Raw genomic sequence first — 21,249 nt, forward strand, 5'->3', positions numbered from 1 at the left:
AAATCTTAAGTATTTTGCTTTATGTGCGTTACACCTTAATAAGGAGCATCTTGGCAGCAGATATTTTCACTGATGGAAAGTGAGGGTGGGGGCAGCCATTTACCATTGGTGCTGACAGTGGGATTCACAGAGCCTGCTGTCCCCCACCAACCACCCCCACTCTAGAACCGGGCAGCAAGATTTCTCTGGCCTCCACCCTGTTTGGCGCAGGTCTTTTTTTAGAATGCTTTGCAGAGGCTGGGACTGTTGTGTCTGTTGGCATTTTGGTGCCTGGTTGTTTTGGTAAATCCCATTTGATTGGGGGGGTGGGAGGGGGTAGAGGCTGGGTTTGTTTTCTTTTCTCTCAGGTGAGGAAGAGCTTTACCTTAAGTAACTACCTCTGGGTTAAGGTAGAATTTCTTGAACTACTAGCCTTTGGCTGACTCAGGATTTTCCCTGGGCCGGGAAGTGTGGTGTCACTGTTTGGTGTCCTGTGCCTGGATATCTCGGCTTTGAGGCTGTGGTGGTTTGTTTCACAGTGGAGCCCTGAAGCCGGCCGGGGGGTGGGGGTGAGGCATGTGAATCTGACCTTGTCCCCACCCTCACTGCTGGCTCTGAGCAGAGGACGGAAGAGCCCCTGCACAGGAGGTGATGAGTGTCTGACCAGGGTGCCGTCCTTCCCTGGCCTCACGCTGGGTGTGGCCCTTCCTTGGTTCTGGCTTCTCTTAGCTACAGGGGCCCTTCTGGAATGCATTATAGCACGTAGAAATGCAGGAGAGGCCAACTTGGGGCTTGGAGAGGTTGGCCTGAAAGTCATTCTGAAATCAGGCTGGAAAAAAAAAAAAAAGGCTTGTGTCCAGCCACAATTTCCTCAGCTTCCCCAGCAACCCACCTGAAAGGCCTGTGCTCGTAGCTCTTTGTCTCTAAAGTGGAGATGGATTTTCTTCCCCACATCCCAAGCACTTTACTTATAAATATTATGTGATTTTCTGCATCAGAGAGATCCTATACTCTGTGGCCCTAGCATCCATGGGGAACCCAGAAGGTTATCCCAGTGGTACGATTTAAATGGCCCTGGGCAGGTTAGTGTGGGTATGTCTTCCTTTCCGAGGGCTGAGGACACACCCACCTATCCCTGATCCCCACGTTATCCTTGGACTTGGGAGCTGGGGTTATGGCCATCTCTCTTCTTTCCCTGAGCCCTGGGCCTTCTTGGAAAGCCCACGGGAGGGTACTGCCTCCTAGAGTGGGACGCAGCCCTCCCACCAGCCAGCTGCACCCTTGCCAGCGATGCGGGAACATGCAGCCCACATTCCAGTGCCTACACTGCCTTCCCATCTGAAGAGCAGCCAGCTCGGTTTCTCCAGGGAGGGAGGAGGCGTTTCAGCAGCTCTGGACAGTCGAGGAGTCGTCCTTGCAGACAGCCTGGTACCTTGCTGTTTCTGTGAGGAGCACGTGGTGCAGGCTTCTTCCTTGGGCTCTGCTGGGTGATATATTGCCCCATGTGGCTGTTGGCTCACATCTGACCATTTTCTACAACTCTCAGGTTCTAAGCAGCGTGTAGGGGGCAAGGTTGGAAGTAGCAGGGCTCTTGCCGGAGAAGTCTTGGCTAAATTTATTCAACACATACTGAGCACTGGCTATGTGCCAGGCACTGTGTTAGGCACTGAAGGTGCACCAGTGATAAAATTGTTTCCCTTAAAAACGCCCTTGACTATTGAGGGGAAATAGATGGGACTATATACCGAACACAGCATGACAGCTGCTCTGCCCAGGGGCTCCATTTTCTCTTCTAAGGAATTTTTTGACATTGAGGCAACATTTCATTGGATTCTCCCATGGGGACCTGTCTCCGGGGGCTGGAGTCCTTCTGCCTTGTGGGTTTCATTGGCCTGGGGGACCTGCAGGAAGACCCTGGGGTGGGATCTGTTTTTGAGCATTGTGCCTGCAAGGCCAGCATTGGTTGGGGTGTGGTGCTCTGTGAGGCACCTCCCTTCCAGACTGTGCCTACCCGTGAGGCCTCAACTCAGGCTGGGAAGGAAGCCTTCCTGCCCATGAGGGCGAGATGAATGTTAGAAGTGACCCCAGTGACGTGTCCTCCTTGCAGTGTCTTAAGTCCTGTAATGGAACGGGAGGGCCGTTAAGGCCCTGATCCTTAATGTCCTGGGATGGGGAGAGAGTGACTAATCACCATTTAGCGACTATTTCCTATGTGAAGTGTGTCATGTGGCTTTAATACTTCCACAGTCCTATAAAATGGGTACTGTTATTGTTCCCATCTCAAAGATGAGGAAGTAACGCTCACAGAGCTTGTGGAATGCCAAGAGTGACACAGCTACCAGAATTTGAACCTGCGTTTCTTTGATCCCAAGCCTCTTGTGCTTTCTCTCCCACCTGGCTCCTGTGGGCAGAGCCCAAACTCTTGAGCAGGAACACTCACAGTGGGTTGTCTCTGTGTACAACTCCAGGGCTGCTTGGCCTTAAAGTCTCCTTTGCAGAAGTCCCCAAGGCCAGGGCACGAGGCAGACGGTTCTGACTCCCTCTTCAGCCTGTGTCTCAGCCCGTCAGCTGTGCACCTGATGTGTTTGTCTCCCTGCCTTCTCCCAGTGACTCTTTTGCACGCAGCATTACTCAGCAGGAAGTGGGGTGACTGAGAACCTACTTCAGGGGACCTGGAAATAAGGGCTCCTAACGAATGCCCTGTGCAGAAGCCCAGTGGGCTGACCAGATGCTCAGCCTGAGGGTGCCAAAGGACATGTCCTGTTCCCTCCCACTCTCCTTAGAAGTCCTTGAGGTTCACCCTCCTTGGTTTCTGTCCTGGCTGCTCACTAGTAAATAGCATGTTCCCTGTGCTGGAGAACTTGCAGGCTCCCCGCTGTCTGCAGGCCGATTGAGCCTGGGGTGAGAGGGGTGTCTTCAGCAATTTGTTCCTGCTGGTGCTCTGCTTCCAAATAACCTTTCTGAGACAACATTCAAAACAGGGTTGGGTTCTTCCCTGTGGAACATGGCCTTCTGGGCCCAGCCAAGTTCTCCTCACGTCTACCTTGGCTGTCCAGTTCTTCACCGCTCTGTTCCCAGTATGTAGCACAGTGCCTGGTCCTGGTGTTTCAGCAGGTATTTATTGAATGAATGATAAGTGCTGAGTTAATTCTCGGTAAGTTTGAACTGCAGAGTTCAGACAAGGTCTCTGTTTCTTCTGCCTCCTACTTGTGTTGATCATCCTGATGGACAGATGGTTCCAAACGATCAGTATCTCTGAGCCCCCATAGCTTTTAGGGCGTGACGGTACCCTTACAGAAGGTTTCTGTCATACCCTGGACCATGAATTCTGCTGTGGAGTCAGGTAGTTTACTGAGGAGTAACTTTCAGTGCAGAGTGGAGGGGGCCTGGAGAAGCACTGTGGCAACAGGACACCTCCCTGCCGAGGGAACTTGAGGAGCTTGGGTGCAGGGGCCAGGCGCTGCTGACCTTCCCTGGGGCTCGAGCAGGCCATTTCTTCAGGGGATGAAACTTGTCCAGTGACCAAGACTGGGGAAAAAGGCTGTGTTGGGTACCACCTTGGACCTGTGGGATCCAGAGTTGGTGGAAGGAGTTCAGACTCAAAGAGCACCACCTGAGCTGGGGTGTGATGTGGAGTTGCAGGGTTGGGGTCACAGGAAAAGAGCATTCTGTTAGCTTTCTGTTATGTCTGCAATGTGTGCTGCTCTCCCCGCCTTCCTCCTGTGCATTCGGGTAGATTTTGAGCAGGCAGCCTGGAACCAAGAGTTGGTATAGGGAAGAAGGTTCCAGGTATGCGGCCTTGTGTCTCAGACTAGGGATTTTCCCAGGTGGCTCAGTGAAAGAATCTTCCTGCCAATGCAGGAGACAAGGGTTGCATTCCTGGGTTGGGAAGATCCCCTGGAGGAGGAAATGGCAAGCCACTCTAGTATTCTTGCCTGGGAAATCCCATGGACAGAGGAGCCTGGCAGGGTATAGTCCATGGGGTCACAAAGAGTCAGACAGGACTGAACAGCTAAATAACATCATCATCATCTCAGGCTAGAGATAATGGCTCCCGGTCTGGGTGTCTCTCAGGACTTCTCCCATCAGACAGGTGGCATGCCGCTGTGATGGGCTCTTGGAAGCTGAGCTCAGGCTCAGTGTCTGACAGTGTGGACCCCTGTTGCCTGGCTGCCGCTGCAGTCAAACTCTGATGCCTTTGTGCTCTCAGGGAAGGCTTCCGAAAACTAGCCGTGACTCAGCTGTAAAACCCACAGGAGCTGGCACAGAAGGGTGAAAGTGGAGAAAGTTAACAATCAGTTTAAAGACACTGCTGCTGCTTTGGCCTCCTGTGCCCTCTGAGGCAGTGCTAATGAGCTGGAGCCCCCTGCCAGGCCCTCTCCTCCCTGTGGCTTCCCTGAGAGCAGCCCGTAGCCGCCGAAGACTCCTGCCCACGTGCGGGGGGCCCCAGCAGAGCACACAGTTCTTTGTAGTCACATTTGCAAAATGAGGATCCACCATCCTCTTGGCCACCAGGGCTGGGGACACCTGGTAAACCTCAAGACTTCCGTGTTCCTTGAGTTGTAGAGGTCAGGATAGGAACAGAGCAAAGAGATCAGGGCCTTGGCCTTGGTCAGAGCAAAGAAGTCAGAGTCACTGGAAGGTGACTGTAGGACACTCCCTACCCGACCCTTAATCCATCTAGGTTAACATTCGACATTTGACCTTGATGAAGTGCTCTGCCCTGTGATGGGGAGTGGAGGTCGAGATCAGTCACTGGCCTATAGCATAAGGGACCTGTCACTTCCACTAGATTTTAGGTTGTACGGCTTGAAGAGAATGCCTTTCCAGTAGGTACACTTTATACTTAAAGTTAGGAAGACACGCTGGCTCCTTCCATCTCGATTTCTGGCTGGTGGGAACCAGTGCTGCTCACTGAGCATCCTTGTAGAGGGGAGATTCGGTCTCATGGGCCGAGGTGAGGTGCCACCTCTCCGAGGAGCCCAGTGTTCTCTGCTGCTCTCCTCCCTTTGATCTGTAGATGCTTAGAGAGCTGTCTGGCCAGGTCCTTTGTGAGACTGGGCTAAAGGCAACAGTCAGGCACCACAGAGCATTGGACCATGAGTGACAGTTTCTGGAAACTTGGCTCCTTCTGTGGGTGGAAGGAAATATCAAACCCCCTAGAAAATCCTTGCCTCTTAATAATAGGTTTTCCTGTCTTCCTTGTATCTTCTAGTCAAACTCCTCTATTCTTGGCCCCTTCCAGTTTAGTATTTGCAGGCAGCTGATGTGAGGAGGTGCCGACAGGACTGGTTGTATTAATTCTGGTGCACACTGACCTCACATGTTTGTCAGATGGCACTGCCCCCTCCCCTGTTTGCCTGTGTGGCTGGTATAATGTTCAGTGGGGCTCTTCCGTGATAGTTGTTTCTCAGTGTAGAAGTGTTTTTTCAGTGGCTGTGAGGATCCCGGGGAGAGTGACCCTCTTCAACCTGTATCTGTATGTGTTTAATTCTCTTTGGAGAAAGTATTTGAAACTAGTGGAAGGAATATTGTCACAAATTTGATATGTCAAGTAACTGTTCTTCTCTCAACCTCTATTTTGGTGATGGGCAGGGTCAGGATGAACTAAGTAAGGTTTTTTCCTCTAATTCCGAATTGTATTGAAGGCAGTATTGTGTCCTTAAATGGAGTAACCTTGATAGGAAAGGGCATAGCCTCAGTGAGCACACTGCTCCTGAGGATACAATACTGTCTTTCTTGCAGTGCTGTTCATGCAAGCATTGATCACCTGCTTTCTGCCAGATGTTGACTAATTACTACTGGAATGAGTGGTAAAGATGGGCCTTTGGTGTGCTTGGTAGAGAAGGCAGAACTCTGTACCCATGTGTGCCTGCAAATATCTATACAAGTGTTTTTTGACCCTTTAAAAAGCTAGTTTAAAAGAAGATTTCTCTTATAGGCAGAGGCTCCAAAGGTACTCAGTTGCCATTTTTCCCCTTGGGATTCTAGTCCCAGTTAGTTGTGCTTGATTTCCCTTTTCTGGTCAGATCAGTTGCCTTGAAAAAGATAAAGTCAAATGAGAATTGATTAGTTTTCCTTCCTGTCATTAAAAATTTTTTTTTGTTTGGAAATTCCAAATTTACAGAAAGTCACAAGTATAAAAATTATACAAAATTCTTTTATTCAGATTTTCCTGTTGTTGACGTTTACCTCATTTGCTTTATCATTTGCAATTCTCTCTTTATATATCTCTTTATATAATTTCTTTCTGTACCATAAGGACTAGAGATGTTCTAAAATACACTGACATACAACAAAAGCTATGGATGTCCATCAACTTGGAATTGATGAGAATCCTTGTTAAACTCATGCTCTCCCTGCTCACATTCCAGTGTTGCCCAGTGACCCAGTGGTGTCCACACAGCATTTTTCTCTTCCTTGTCTCTTAGCAGTTGTCTGCCTGAAGCATTAGGCCCAGGCTCTCTTTGTATTTGCTCCATATGAGGGTGTGAGCTTACAGAGTTCTCGTCTTGAATGTTTTTCACAATGTTCAGCTTGTTCCTGGCTGTCGCATTTCCTGAAACTATTATCACAATACACGCCAATCTTTTTAAAATTCATTATTTGTTCCTGGTTAGACCTCTCTCCCTCTTTCATCTCCCCCATAACGTGGGTGGCAGGCTAAGGGGGGGTGTCTGAGAGATCAAGCTCCCTGGGTCATGTCATATGTAGCCACCTTGGATGGTGGCTTTTTTCCTCCTGGATGTCAGTTGCTGTTGAGCTGTAAAAGCTGTATTTGAATAACCCACAGTTTTTTTAAGTCAAGCAAAGAATTACTTAGGAAAGGTTTAGGGGTGTGGTGAAGGGGAACTGATTAGAAGCTTGAAGTAGCAAGCCTCGGGTTTTTCTAGATTAGCGCTTCTCAGACTTTAATGTGCACACAAATCTCCTGGGGATTGTGTTAAAATGCAGGTTCTGATTCAGTAGGTCTGGAGTGGGGCCCAGGATACATTTTTAATGAGTTCCTACAGCAGCAAAGTCCTAGAGAAGTTTTAAGACTTGGATGATTTAGATCCCAAGGTACTGACCTCTGGAATCCAGAGATAGCTTATCTGTAGTTGATGGTCTTAAAGAAATTTGAACAAAAGAGAAGTGTCAAGACCAGAAGATGTAGTCTGGAGTATTAAAAAAAAACAAAGTAGTGAGTGGTGTGTTGCAGAGGATAAAGCAAAGAATCAGAAAGGATTGCGTCCCACTCTGCCACTCACCACCTCACAAACTCACTGTAAACACTTGACCTTTGAGCCTTGGTTTCCTTTTGTTAAGATGGGGTAATAATACCTAGTTCTTAGGACTCAGCTTAAGAGTATTTATCTAAAGTGGTTCTGACTCGGTATCTGGAATATCCTAGATGTACAGTGAGTGGAAGCTGCTGTTAGTGAGTGATCGGAGCTTCCTTGAACCTGGTCCAGATTGTCGAACAGATGATTTGACCATGAACTCTGAGCCCTTAAGGAAGTGGAGTTCATTAGTGGCCATCATCGGTTGTCATGCCATTTTCTTCTTAGACAGGCTTATTATCCAATTGGAGTGTTACAGACATAATCTCTAGCTTTGACATAGGAATTTGATATCTCACAAAGATGTCAAAAATATTTGTAAGCTAGTTGAGGTGGATGGGTTTGTGATTATTAGATGCATCAGTAACAGTCGTGAACACAGATTAACATGAATGAGAACTGTGGTCTACACTGGCACGGACATTGCTTTCAAACACACCTTTTAAAAATATTAGGTGGAGACAGTCACCGGAGTCCATATTTCTCATCCTCAGTGCCCCCAGACACAAATCATTTGGGCCTGACATCTCCTTAAGTATTTTTCTGCATCCTGCTTCATGCCGGTTTTCCCTCGACAACTCTTGGACCGCTCTGCGGTGCCACCCTTTCCTGGGATCAACAAACCGCCCTTTATCTTGTTTGTCCCTGGGGAGTGGATGGATGGTTTTTCCCTTCAGCATGATGTTTTCTAGGGTGGAGGCTTCTCCCCCAAGCCTCATCTCCCCCACAGTCCTTCTTCCTGTCCTTCTGGCCAGTTCCCCAGTCCTTTACCTGCTCTGCGAGCTCAGTGTCTAGGCTGCGTTCTAACCCCGGGCCTGCTTGTCACTGTGGGTCCGTTTAAGGATGCCGTCCGGCACTGCAGCCTGCACACAGCCACCTCGGCCGCCTGCGATCACACAGGCTGGCGGCACCGCCCTTGGGACGCAGTCCTCTCGGCCCCCTCGCCCGGCCCCTCCCGCTCTCCCCTCGGGCAGCTGACAGCACGTGGCCACTGCTGGCTCTCCATTTGCCTCCAGTGTCGCTCACCTGTGACGCACGTCCGTGTCTTCCATCCTCTCTGTGACTGGTCCATCAGCCCCTCGATGGACACGTTTCCTCCTCCACATTCTCTTTGGAAAAGACCCCACAGCCCTGTGTCTACGCAAGCTCCTGACACTGCCTCTGCGAGCCCCCCATGTCTGCCTTGACCTTCGGCCTCGGCCGGGTGCTGGCTGCCGGCCCCGTCTTCCCATGGTCCCTGGTCAGCCCCCTTGGCTTGTCCCCACAGGAGCTGCCGCGTGTCTCCACCCTCCCTCAGGAGAAAGTCTAAACGCCCTAACCTGGCTTTCAGAGCTCTCTAAGATTTGATTGTTACCTCTTCATTCGCCACCATAAACTTGTTTCTGCAAAATGTGAAGAAAGATGAGGCCCTTCAGGGCAATGGTACCACTTTTAAGACCAACACACATGATCTGTATTGTCAGAGAACTGCCAGTTTTCAGAGTGCTTTCTGTTTGTTTGTTTTTGGCCACATCTTGCAGTTCCCAGGAAGAGCCTGAAATAAATCTTCGCACTGCCCACCCCCCTACCCTCTCAGCATGAATTCCAGGGGCCTGGACTTTGTGTGTCATTGAGACAGGGCTTTGTCAGGCATATTTGAGAAACGTAACAGAGATAATTTCTGATGGGTATCAGAATTCAAGCGTGAGAGACACTTGGTTTCAGTATGCAGCTAAGTGCTTGTGCTCAGGAAACTAGTTAAAAGAATGTTTCCTTAAAAAATGACGTCTTTAAGTAATAAACTCCCCAACACACACACACATTAGACTGGCTTCCAGCCCTCCTGAGTGTTGGCCAGCATGTGGAGGGACTGATTCTCCCCTGTGTTGGTGGGAAGGTGAACTGGTATCTCTGCTTTGGAGGACAGTAGGACAGTTTCTTTAAAAATTAAGGATAAATACAATAAAATAAATAAACAAATGCATCCGAGACTCTTGCCTGCATTTGAACAAAAAGAGTTAAGAATACCCTGCCTTCTCTTGATCTTCTCTCTCTGTGGATCAAGTTAAGGATACACTACCTCTCTTGATCTGAGAGGGACGCATGGTTGGCTGAGGGGGGAGCGGGTTGATCTGATCCTGTACAAATGCTCCGTGGTGAATGGTGTACCCTGGAAGCATGCTTTCACTTTGATTTCATGCTTGGAGAGGTTTATTCGTGCCTCCTGAGGCCCACTGCAGCCCCAGCCAGACACTCAGACGGACTTGTACCCCGAGAGGAAACCAGCTCAGGTGACCTGTGTCTCACTCAATTACTAGTGACTAATTGTGAGGTGGAGCCACTCACAGCCACCGCGTATTGAACAGTTTCACACGTAAACACGTTATTTTGGTTTCACTTCATAGCCTTTTTGAGGGGAGTGTTTTCCCCTTTCTGTGGATGAAAATAAAATAATCAAGAGTAACGAGGCTTCTTTCTCACCTCAGTGCCACCGTACCTCTATGGCCAAAGCCCTCTCCCACCCCCCACCCCCTCTCAGTGGATAAAAGGGTGTTTTGCTTTGCTTTGGATCCCTTTTCCCCAGGGCCAAGTGTGGGAAAATGCCGCTGTCTTCTGCTGTCCACTTTACCTCCCTTATCGCTCCTGGCCTCAGATTCACTCTTTTTTTGATGTTTAATATTTAAATATTTATTGTGCACTGGGCTCTGCTGTGCTAAGCGCTTTCCATCTGCTATCTTAATTACTGACCCCTCCTGACCATGTTACGAAGCAGTTGGTATTCCGCCCAAGAAGCCATGAGAAAATGGAGACTCAGAGCTTCCCAGAACAGGCAGCTGAATGAAGGTGGTATCAGGCTCAGCCAGGATTGCTGTCAGCCGAAGCAGCTCAACCACAATATCACTGCTTCCATCCTAAATGTTGGAAGTCCAGGGTTGTCTGGGAGAATCTGCATGGGCTGGAATTCTGCACACAGGAGCCTCTCGGATGAGATGGACGCTCATGCTCTGCCGGACTTCTGGGGCATGGCATGGGATTCTGTGTTTTAGCTATGTAGTGTTAGAAAGGGCAGGGGGTGCGTTCTTCTGATAGACATGTTGGTAGGCAGCAAGGAAGGAGTATGGTTTGGGCTTCCTAACTGTGCTGACAGTGTCTCCTGTGATGACATGGGCATGTGTATCCAGACATTGGTAGTGGCGGTCACCAGGGCCCCCCAGTGGCACAGAGTGTCCCAAATGCTATTGACCCAGGAACCTGGGTCTTCAGAAAGCCATCCTATTCCTGCCTCTCATTAGATACCCTGGGTGTACATCTGCTCGTTACGCTCATCACTGTGGTTCTCTCAGGCTTTGGTGGTCCTGCCTTGGTGTGTCTTGCTCTGAGGGTAAAGGGAAAGCTCTTGTCTGGGAAGAAAACTAAGAGGTCATGAGATTTTTTTTTCCTCCCCGTCTTCCTAGTACTGAGCATGCTCCATAACCCATTGGGCAATGTTTTGGGAAAGCCCCCCTTGAGCTTCCTGCCTCTGGACCCGCTTGGATCTGACTTGGTGGACAAATTTCCAGCACCCTCCATTAGAGGACCGCGCCTGGACACCCGGCCCATCCTGGATTCTCGCTCTAGCAGCCCTTCTGACTCGGACACCAGTGGCTTCAGCTCTGGATCAGATCATCTCTCAGATTTGATCGTATGTAGCTTACTGGGGGGTCGATGGGGAGGGCAGGTGAGCTTGAGCAGGTAGGGTGCGGGCTGCGAGGTGGGGCGATGGGAGGCACTAGGACTTCTGAACCTCAGCAGATCAAAGGGTGCCCTGTGTCCCCACTCCTCCCTGTGTGCAGCACACTCGGAACCTGAGCTGAGACTTCTTCACCAGTTACTCCAGCAGCTCTTAGGAAACAGTTTCGAGAGTAAATAGGGGAGTCCTAGCGGGATTCTGAAGTGTAACTTGTTCCCTAAGGATAACCCTAAATGGTGACCACGAGCAGGTCCCTTTGGTTCTCTGGCTGCAGTTTATTCCTCTATAAAGATTGGGCTTCCCTTGTGGCTCAGCTGGTAAAGAATCTACCTGCAATGTGGGAGACCTGGGTTCGATCCCTGGGTTGGGAAGATCCCCTAGAGAAGGGAAAGGCTACCCACTCCAGTATTCAGGCCTGGAGAATTCCATGGACTGTATAGTCCATGGGGTCACAATGAGTCGGACATGACTAAGCAACTTTCACTTCTCTTCACAAAGTGGAATTAGAGATGCTCCTACTTCTGTTCATTGCTTTAGACGGGCTCAGTCTTAGGAATCTGCCTGGTAACCAGCTTTAATATTGATACTTTGAGATTTTTGTTTAAAGAATTTTCTCAGATCCCTGCCCCAAAGGTTGATTGATGAAGGGATATGGACAGACAACTCACAGAAGAGGAAATAGAGGCAGTATTTCAACTTACAGGAGATACTTTATTTAGTAATTATTTCAGTTTACATCTTGATAATGTGTATATTTTTACCCACTTTAGTAGAATTTAAAGCCTTGACACAAGTGTGTAGTGAAACTTGTGTTCTCACACACTTTTGACAGAACACAGAACCCTCATAGAAAGGATTTTGACATCTTATGTCTAGGGATGTGACCGGAGAAGACACAAAATAAGAAACTACCCCTTAAAGTTTTTATTTATAATCCTGAAAACCTGGACGGTATCTAAATGTTTAGCAGTAGGTGGAATAGGTCAGTGAAGTGTAACTTGTTCCCTAAAAAGAATATCATAAATTAACTAAAAATGGTTATGAAGATTGGCAATATGAAGGAAAAAACTGAATTGGGGAGAAAAAAATTTATTTAAATTATAAGAGCAGCTGCTCTTAAAAATGCATAGGAAGAAAATCTAAGAGAAAAATGTATCAAATACTAAATGGTATTTTTCATAATTTCTGTAGTGTAATTATTTCTATAACACCTGTCATTTAAAAACCTCTGTCTTCCTTTTTCCTTCCCTAGTCAAGCCTCCGAATTTCCCCTCCCCTGCCCTTCCTGTCTCTGACAGGGGGTGGCCCCAGAGACCCTTTAAAGATGGGGGTTGGGTCCCGGATGGACCAAGAGCAAGCTGCTCTGGCTGCAGTCACTCCCTCCCCAACCAGTGCATCAAAGAGATGGCCAGGAGCTTCTGTGTGGCCGTCCTGGGACCTCCTCGAAGCTCCCAAAGACCCTTTCAGCATAGAGAGAGAGGCCAGGCTACACAGGCAAGCTGCGGGTAAGTGTGGGCGTGCACCTACGGTGGGGCCCGAGCCCTCGTTCTCAGGGCAGACAAGTGAACTGTCCAGAAGAGGACTTGATTGCTTGGTGAATGAAGTCTGCATCTGCACAGCATGGTCTGTTCTGAGGAGTAAGTGCTAATGGGGACAAACTTGGGAACGCCTTTGAGACGGAGCAGAGAGGGAACGAGATGACCTAGAACCACAGGGCCATGCCACTTAGCGCTGGGATCCATCTCTGACTTGTTCTCTTGCATGGAGATCATGCACTGCTGTTGCTTCTGAGTCTTTTCCTGGGTGGATGCTTCAGGAGAAACCCTGGCAGTGCCTAGAATTTTGTCTGCCTCCCCGCCACCCCTCCCCATTCAGAGTTGTGTCAGGCACAACCCACACTGGAGCCTCCTTCCCCAAGACTTTCTGATTGGTATCCAAGGGATGTGTGCATTGTTCGTTTGTCCACCTCCAAGGTAACGGATGTCTGTTGCCGTTGCTCCCCTATGAAGTAACTTTACCATTCTTTTGGGTGAGGCCATTATATCGACTTCTATTTTTGATCACAAAATATTGCTGATGGTGCCTAAATTTCGTGCTGTAGCAACACATTGGACCTGTGCCTTTCAGAGAGTGGCCTTCCGTGTCATTGTCCTGAATGAAAATGATGGTTCATTTCACTGGCTGTGCAGTCCAGTTGTGGAGGAGGAGAGTAAAACAGGCAAGGACTAGTTGGTCCGCCCTGAGGTCAGTCTCCGATCTGCAAGGGCACAGACTGAGTGGGGACAGGATTGAAGACTGGTACAATAGAAGGCTGGACTGGTCAGTTACCAAGAAGAGCAGGGACTCTAGAAAGTTTAGGGCAAGCCAAACAGAAGATAGTTTCAACTCTGTACAGCAACAAGGGTTTCTTTACTGAGTCAGAGAAACTTTATAAGAGGTTTGGACAGGGTTTCTGTTTGGTATAAACAGGAAGCTGAGGGATTGAGAGAAAATCTCTTATCCTACAGTGCTGGCATCAAGAAGGCCCAGTGTCTCCTTCAGTACCATAAGGATATGTCTAGAGATGGTATGGAACGGTTCCGACTTGGAGCAGTTGTGGCCACCTTCCTGTCTTGCTGGTGGTGGTTCTCACTGTCAGTGTCCTGACTTCTGTGAGTGGTGAGCTCACGGAGCAGGCAGGGCAACGGAATGGTGTTGCTTATTTGAACAATGGCAGAGAAAGTCCATTTGGACCAGGAAGCATTTAGGATGTTGTATGAAAAATTGTCCCGTTGGCTTTCAAGTACAGGCGTACCTTGTTTTATCGAACTTCACTTTATTGCACTTTACAAGTACTGAATTTTAAAAAGTACAGTTGATTAACACTACTGTGTTAGTTTCAAGTGTATGCAAAGTGATTGTTAGAGAGGGGTATGTATCCATTCTTTCTCAGGTTCTTTTCCCATTTAGGTTATTACAGAATATTGAGCAGAGTTCCCTGTACTGTACAGTAGGTCCTTATTGGTTATCTATTTTAAAGAGAGCAGTGTGTACATGTCAATCCCAAACTTCCAATCTATCGAGATTGCTTTTTTCTCCCCTAACAAATTGAAGGTTTATAGTTGCCTGTGTTGTCAGATGACGGTTAGCATTTTTTAGCCGATAAAATGTTGAGTTTTTTAGACATAATGTGGTCACACACTTTATAGATGATAATATAGTATAAATACAACGTTTATATTCACTGGGAAACCAGAAAATTTGTATGATCAGCTTTATTGCAGTGTTCATTTTATTGTGGTGATTTGGCACAAAACCCTGCAGTGCCTCCGAGGTATGCCTATAATTCTAAATTCAAATTAATTGGTATTGTAAGCAGTGACTAGATAAAACTGTCTTCTGGTTAGTGTATCATTTTGTGTTTGGAAACTGCTCAGGTTGTGATTGTTTTCACCCTGCACACGTGGTTTGCCATTCCTCCCAGTTTTAGTGGAGAAACAGAACCGGTGAGTCAGGGTTACCACCCTGGGCTGGCAGGTTTGGGGAGGCGTCCGGTTTCTTGCCTTTCAGAGTAGTCATGAATGTTCTCCCAGCGGCCAGGCTGGGGGACTGTGGCCTGTCTCTCCTTCCCGAGCAGGTTCACCACAGAGAAGGGCAGTGCCTTTGTGGCTTCTCTGACTCCGGTTTCTCTTTGTCTTCTGCCAAAGCTGTGAACGAAGCCACCTGCACGTGGAGTGGTCAGCTCCCTCCCCGGAACTACAAGAACCCCATCTACTCTTGCAAGGTGTTCCTAGGAGGCGTCCCTTGGGACATTACGGAAGGTGAGCTCTGAGTCCTTTTCCTTCGGGTGTTGAAGGTGGCCCTGTGTTTTCAGAGGATGAAACTTGGCCTTGAGGCCAGGCCAGGCACTGAGCCTCTGCCTGGGCTCAGGATGTGACGGGAGCAGCTGTGAGGGGAAAGGCTCCTTCACAGAGCCTGCAGGGCTGCTGGGCCTGGTGCCCACGCGTGTCATGGGAGACCTAGGGCCAGTTCAGAGCTGCCTGTCCAGGGAGACAAGCGACACTGATGGCCCTGTGCTTGTGCCGTCCTGGGGAGAAAGGTGCCCAAGTGTCTGCCGTTCTTTCCATCTCTTTGCAGCTGGATTGGTTAACACCTTCCGTGTTTTCGGCTCTTTGAGTGTGGAGTGGCCTGGTAAGGATGGCAAGCACCCCCGGTGTCCTCCCAAAGGTAATATGCCGAAAGGTAATGCAGACATGGTAGGAGCTTTTTCTCCCTCCCCAGTATCTGATTGCACTGAGGGACGCTGGGATGGCACATGCATGCTGGTAATGTTCGGGCGTTCCAGAGCACAGAGCTCTTGGCACTTCTCCTCACCCAGCACGCCCCTCTGTTCCTTCTGAGCTAATGTTCCACCTGTCCATCCAGACTCACACTGCAGTTGGGGCTGCCTGGAAAAGCCCATGCACACCTCCCTCCAACCTGAACCCCAGCAGTTCGTGTCCTCTCAAAGCAAGGTGTTTGCCTTCCCTGCCCAGTGACGCTGTCGCCTGACCTGATTCTGAGATCCCTCTGGAGTTAGCAGGAATGAGGACCCAGTGTCTGAGTCCTCACTGGTCTGAAATGAGATTCCCTCCCTGTAGAAAGGAGCAGGTGCTATTTTCACGCTGCCCCATCTTCACTGATGAACCAGTGATTGAACTAGGCTTTTATAGAAGTACCTTCGCCCCCACGCCACAGACCCGGTGTTGCTCCTTCCCCCAGGAAAGCCAGGCTTGCTGATGTGAGCATGCTTTGTGCTGTGACGTGAAGAGCTGTGTGGTGATGACGGGACCCTCTGTCCTGCCGCACCCACCCTTCCCTTACTAGATGGGAAATGGTGAGCATCTCTCCCCCCCTTGGAAGTAGGACACAAATGTGTCTTATCCATATGCCATCTTTCTTGGAGGGAAAAAAAAAAACATTGGAGGGAAAAAAACCCAGCAACAACACCCTGCCGTAAATCCCTGGCTGACGAGTAGCCCCCCACCGAGGGATCTTAATGCAGTCTCTCCTTCCCTGGCAACAGGGTATGTGTATCTGGTCTTCGAACTGGAGAAGTCTGTCCGGGCCTTGCTTCAGGCTTGCTCTCATGACCCGCTGAGCCCGGACGGCCTGAGCGAGTACTACTTCAAGATGTCCAGCCGGAGGATGCGCTGCAAGGAGGTGAGCTGGCGCAGAGCACTTGCTGGATCAGGGGCCTGACTGGGAGGAGGCAGGCTTCACAGGGAGGTGGGTACGCAGGTGCAGACGCGAAGTCCTACTGAGGCGAGAGGGCTGCTCTTCTTGCCCCGCAGTGAGTGCAGCGAACACTCTCTGATGTATTAAAGCCACCGCTGCCACCTCTGGGCATTAATGGTCCATGTGTGCTCCTGCTCGTGGAAATCAGACTGTGTCCCAGCTCTCACTCTCCTTCCTACTCTAGCCGACACTTCTTCCCAAACCTCTTTTCTTAGAAATGAGATGGACTCTGCTTGGTCTTAACATCTACAGTTGTTCCTTCTAGTCCTGCCCTCAGGCTGTGCCTGCTGACCTCCCAGCCTGTGGTGGGTAAATCCGCCTGTAGCCCCCCCCCCGCCCCGCCCTGCCCCGCCCGCGGTGACTTCTGCATTGCCATGCACGGCCTTCTTAGTGCGGGGTTCTCTCCGTCTAATTCTCTCCCCCTTCGCATCTCTGCTGTGTCAGCCTTGTGTGCGATTAGCATCTTGAGTCTCAAGCGAGGAGTCATCCTTCCTGGGCCTCACTGCATGTTCTTGGACCCTGCCTCAGGATCTCTAAGTCAGTTTGGTTGGAGCCTGAGAATCTCCACCTTAACCAAGTTCCCCAGGTGGTGCCAGTGGGTGGTGTTTGAGAACCACTTGTCAAAGAAAGTTCTAAACTCAGGGATCGGTGTTACTTTTAAAAATTTGATAATAGAGTGTATTTTGTGATATTGGACTAGATAGTCAATATCTCTCAAACTTCATTTCCTCATTTATAAAATGGAAGGTTGAGATGCCTGTGTTAGTAAAAAGATCTGCAGTCGCCAGGGCGTACAGGATTGGAGGATGAACAAGCAAAGCATAGAAGATTCTGAGGACAGTGAGGATGCTGAAGGTGCTGTCTCAGGATATTCAAGTGTAGATTGTTGTTCAGTCACCCAGTCGTGTCCAACATGCCGTTTATACAGTTGCCAAAAACCCCATAGAGTTACAGTGGGAAAACAAACACCAATGATGTAAACCATGGAGTTCAGACAATGATGTCAGTGTAGGCTCCGTGATTGGAACAAATGTACCACTCCGGTGCGGAGCATTGAGAGTCAGAGAGGCTGTGGAGGCAGTGGGTAATACAGGAGCTCCCCACTTTGAGCTCAGTTTTGTTGTGAACCTAAAGCTGCTCTAGAGAGTGAAGTCTATTGGAATCTGTAGTTTGGTAAGGGGGAAGATGCCTGCTTCATTGAGATGGTCACATTGGGTTAAAATAAGAGATCCACATTACAGAGCTGACTCTTGGTTTTACAGATGTTTTCTGGTGTTGGTTCGCATTTTGTCCTCTGGCTGCCCACAGTGACCCACAGCTTCCCTACCTTCTCTCCTTTCTTGCTGCGTGGAGCTCACACAGCCATCACTGCCTTCGCAGTGAGAGGCTACCACGGACCCTCCCCCTCCAGTACCTTCCTGCGGGCAGTGCTGCAGCGTCCCTCTTGGGGGCATGGACTGTAGGCTGCCTTGGTTCTCAGCCCTCTCTGACCCTCTTACTTCCTTGTATTTCCCCTCCATAGTAGTAGGTATTTGATGCCCCCTCTTCTTTCCCAGTCAGACAAACTACTCACTTTCGTGACCCTCCTCTTGCCTTCGACCGAGACTCACCTCTCTAGGCTCATGTCCTCCTTGAGCCCCACCATCCTGCGGGGCCTTTCTTCAAGCTGTCCTCTGATCGTGTACTCTGACGCTTAAGGAGGAGACTTCCCTGGTGACTCAGTCAGTAAATCGTCTGCCTGCAGTGCAGGAGACCTGGGTTCTATCTCTGGGTCAGGAAGATCTCCTGGAGAAGGGAATGGCAACTCACTCCAGTACTCTTGCCTGGAAAATCCCATGGATGGAGGAGCCTGGTAGGCTACAGTCCATGGGGTCGCAAAGAGTCAGACACAACTGAGTGACTTCACTTTCACTTTTCACTTTGGAAAGCTTGGTGCCACCCGGGATGTGATACTTTCCCATGGCAGTGGAAAAAACAAGATGGGCTTTTGCATCTTCAGTGAGATCGGCTCCGCATGGTAATGAGCTTCTGCCAGGGTCTAATGCAAAGGTTGCCTCGGTCTGCAGCCCATCAGTCCTGATTCTTCCCGTTTTCCCACCACGCCCAGGTGGTCTGCATTCTGCATATTTCCTCTAGAAGAATACCCTTGGTCGTGGCCTGTTCTGTGCCCAGCTCCCCCAGCCTTCTCCCAGTCTCCATCACCTGTCCTCTGTACTACCATTTTGCCTCCTTGCTGGTTTTCTGCCTCAAATCTCTTCCTGCTTTGAGACCTTCTTTTTAAAAAAAAAAAAAAAAAACACTTCACAGATTAATCTTCCAAGAACGCTTACTGATCATCTGTCAACCCGCTTCATTCTGGAGCCTCCTGCCTGCTTTGCCAGATTCTGTTCTAGGCTCAAGGGGTTCAGAGGCAGAAGGCACAGTCTGCTCCTGTCCTGGTGTCTTTCTGCTCTGCTGAACTACAGTGACCTGTGTGTGACCGTTGACCCTGCGTCTCTCCAGCTATCCCACTGCTTCTGTCCAAGCCCTCTGATATGCACGTTAGGCCACTAACCATTCCACTCAAATACCTTAAGGGTCCCCACCCTCTATCCTTCAAGCTCCTGTCCTGTCGTTTTTCTGTGAGCCCTTCCTGTCCAGGGACTCTGGACCATGCTGTGTGTTATCAGTGTCCACGGTCCTTTGTCGGAACCCCACCGTTGAAGGTTGTGACAGAGGACCAGGATCCTGGGTGTGATAGTTTGGGACAGTTCTTACTCTTCAGGATGACTGACTACTGTTCTACCATTTGTTGTCTTTCCGCCACTTTGGACACGTGGCCTCAGTGAGATTCAGGTCTGGCTGTGCTGGGGTTTAGGGTGCCTGGGGCCACGTGGGGCTCAGCCTCGCGTCTGCAGCGCACGCCTCGCCCTGCGGGAGCACACCGTGGCTCCCTGCCGGGACTGACATACCTGTGGGTGGTTTCAGGTGCAGGTGATCCCCTGGGTCCTGGCCGACAGCAACTTTGTCCAGAGTCCCTCCCAGAGGCTCGACCCCAGCAGGACGGTGTTCGTGGGTGCTCTGCACGGGATGCTCAACGCCGAGGCCCTGGCCGCCATTCTCAACGACCTATTTGGTGGTGTGGTGTATGCTGGGATTGACACAGATAAGCACAAGTATCCCATTGGTGAGTGTCCCACTTCTGTGTGGGACAGCTGGGCGGCCCCCAGGGTGTAGACCAAGATTGCGACACTCTCCTATGGGAGTGGAGGCGAGGCCTGACCCAGGCCTGCTTATCAGCATATTCCTGCAGTATAGCATCTTTTTCTAGATATGCCACCAGTACTGACCTCTCTGTACCCACCCCTCTCCCCCCACCTCCCTTGAAGGGGAAGAAAGTTGATAGGAGCCCTATAGGAGGTGATAGGGGGTGCAAACAAAACAGGAACATTGGTTTGAAGGTCAGCATTCACAGCCAAACCATTCTGAGACAGACAACAGGTAATACTTTATTAAAAGGCTGGGACTTCCCTGAACTTGCTTGGTTTCCTCTATTCAGAGGCCTTGAAAAGTGGTCTTGTCCAGGGTCAGAGACCAAGCCAGGCTGAGGCAGGACTCGGGGTGACCCAGGCAGCAGAGTGTGGTCACAGCTCACGCTATCCTAGCGGAGGGGAGTCTGGGGGCCTGGCCACTGAGAAAGGTCAGGTTCCCAGTCGTGACAGAATCGTCTCAGTGCTGGGGCTTGGAGGTGGAACAGAGCCTGGCCTTCCTGATCTACACTGGCTCCCCCTACGCTCATGCACCGTCTGCCCAAACACAGCGTGTCTGGGCAGGAAGGAGCGCTGTGTGCTCGTCGCAGCGGAACTGCACACTGAGGACGGGGACCTCAGAGCCCACGGGGCAGAGGCGGTGCTGGGCAGGGGGTGCTGCTTCTGACGCCCCTGCCTGGCCTGCCTTCAGCTGTGCTCTGCCTGTGTCTGGCTTTCCGCTCTGAACTGGAATAACCACGCCTGTGGGTTTGCCCACACAAAGGAGTCTCTTTCCTCCCCCAAGGGGCCACCCTGAGGGGCTGTGCCACCATGGTCTGCAGCTGCAGTCTGACGTGGTTCCACCAGCTGAACATGACTCTGAGGGCTTGAAACGTGCTAGTACCACCTGTTGAAATGATGATGTTGGGTTAAAGAAAAAATATGACTGAAATTAATTCTCCTGCATTCTTTTCATTCATTCCACTACATTCCTTGGAGGTGGCTACTGGGAATCGGTAAAGTCACGCAAGTAGCCCGCGTTTATGTTTCTGTTGGGCAGCGCCGAGCTGATCTAGGAGCAGGCTCTCCTGAGTGTTGACACGCGGCCTTTGGGAGACTTGGGCTCGAGGGTGAGTTTCCCGTCTTCCGTAGGCTCTGGTCGTGTGACTTTCAACAACCAGCGCAGTTACCTGAAAGCAGTCAGTGCTGCTTTTGTGGAGATCAAGACCACCAAGTTCACCAAGAAGGTGAGTGGGCTGGTCTGCACCCTCCTCTGGGCCATCTGAGAGGTCTGGGCAGCCACCACTCAGGGCCAGCCCAAGACGAGAGCTGTGCCATGCTGGCTATGAGCCAGGCTTCCACCGACACACCTGACGGTCAGGGTTGAAGGTGGGCCTGGTCTCGGTTGATGAGAGCAGATGGGAGCCTCAGCATGGGGTCACCTTCCCTCACTGTGGTCCTCGACCAGCATTGCGAGCTAAGCTGACTTCCATCCTGACCTGCATCCTCCAAGCACTTGCTTTTTGCTGGGTGATTTCTTTGCAGGTCAGGTTTGCCAAGAAGGCCAGGCAATAACGTGGGGTTGCCACGCTGTGCACAGCCAGCCTGGAAGCTGCTGCAGTGATCTTGTCTCTCTCGAGGATCTCTGGGTCTTCTGCCCTAGTTCTTTCTGGGCCCCTTAAAATAGGAACCACCTTGTGTTCATATAGGTGACCCACACCCACCCTTCTCTTGTGGCCCCTCTGGGCTCCCCATG

At 50.2% G+C, this 21,249-nt stretch overlaps 1 protein-coding gene across 4 annotated transcripts in view; it reads left to right on the top strand.

The window, feature by feature from the left end:
* The window catches only part of CPEB1 (cytoplasmic polyadenylation element binding protein 1), a 111,027-nt gene that overhangs the window by 86,813 nt on the left and 2,965 nt on the right, over nt 1-21,249 (top strand). For 2 of the 4 annotated variants that reach the window (XM_040257516.1, XM_040257518.1), the window contains exons 4-10: nt 10,736-10,962; nt 12,263-12,515; nt 14,697-14,810; nt 15,127-15,216; nt 16,055-16,191; nt 19,234-19,432; nt 20,646-20,740. In XM_040257516.1, the coding sequence (XP_040113450.1) occupies nt 10,736-10,962; nt 12,263-12,515; nt 14,697-14,810; nt 15,127-15,216; nt 16,055-16,191; nt 19,234-19,432; nt 20,646-20,740 (1,115 nt within the window). The remainder of the gene's footprint in view (nt 1-10,735; nt 10,963-12,262; nt 12,516-14,696; nt 14,811-15,126; nt 15,217-16,054; nt 16,192-19,233; nt 19,433-20,645; nt 20,741-21,249) is intronic. The other 2 variants (XM_040257517.1, XM_040257519.1) reach the window with 1 other exon arrangement.

The sequence above is a fragment of the Oryx dammah genome, unplaced genomic scaffold, assembly GCF_014754425.2.
Source record: "Oryx dammah isolate SB20612 unplaced genomic scaffold, SCBI_Odam_1.1 HiC_scaffold_16, whole genome shotgun sequence".
Taxonomy (NCBI): Eukaryota; Metazoa; Chordata; class Mammalia; order Artiodactyla; family Bovidae; genus Oryx; species Oryx dammah.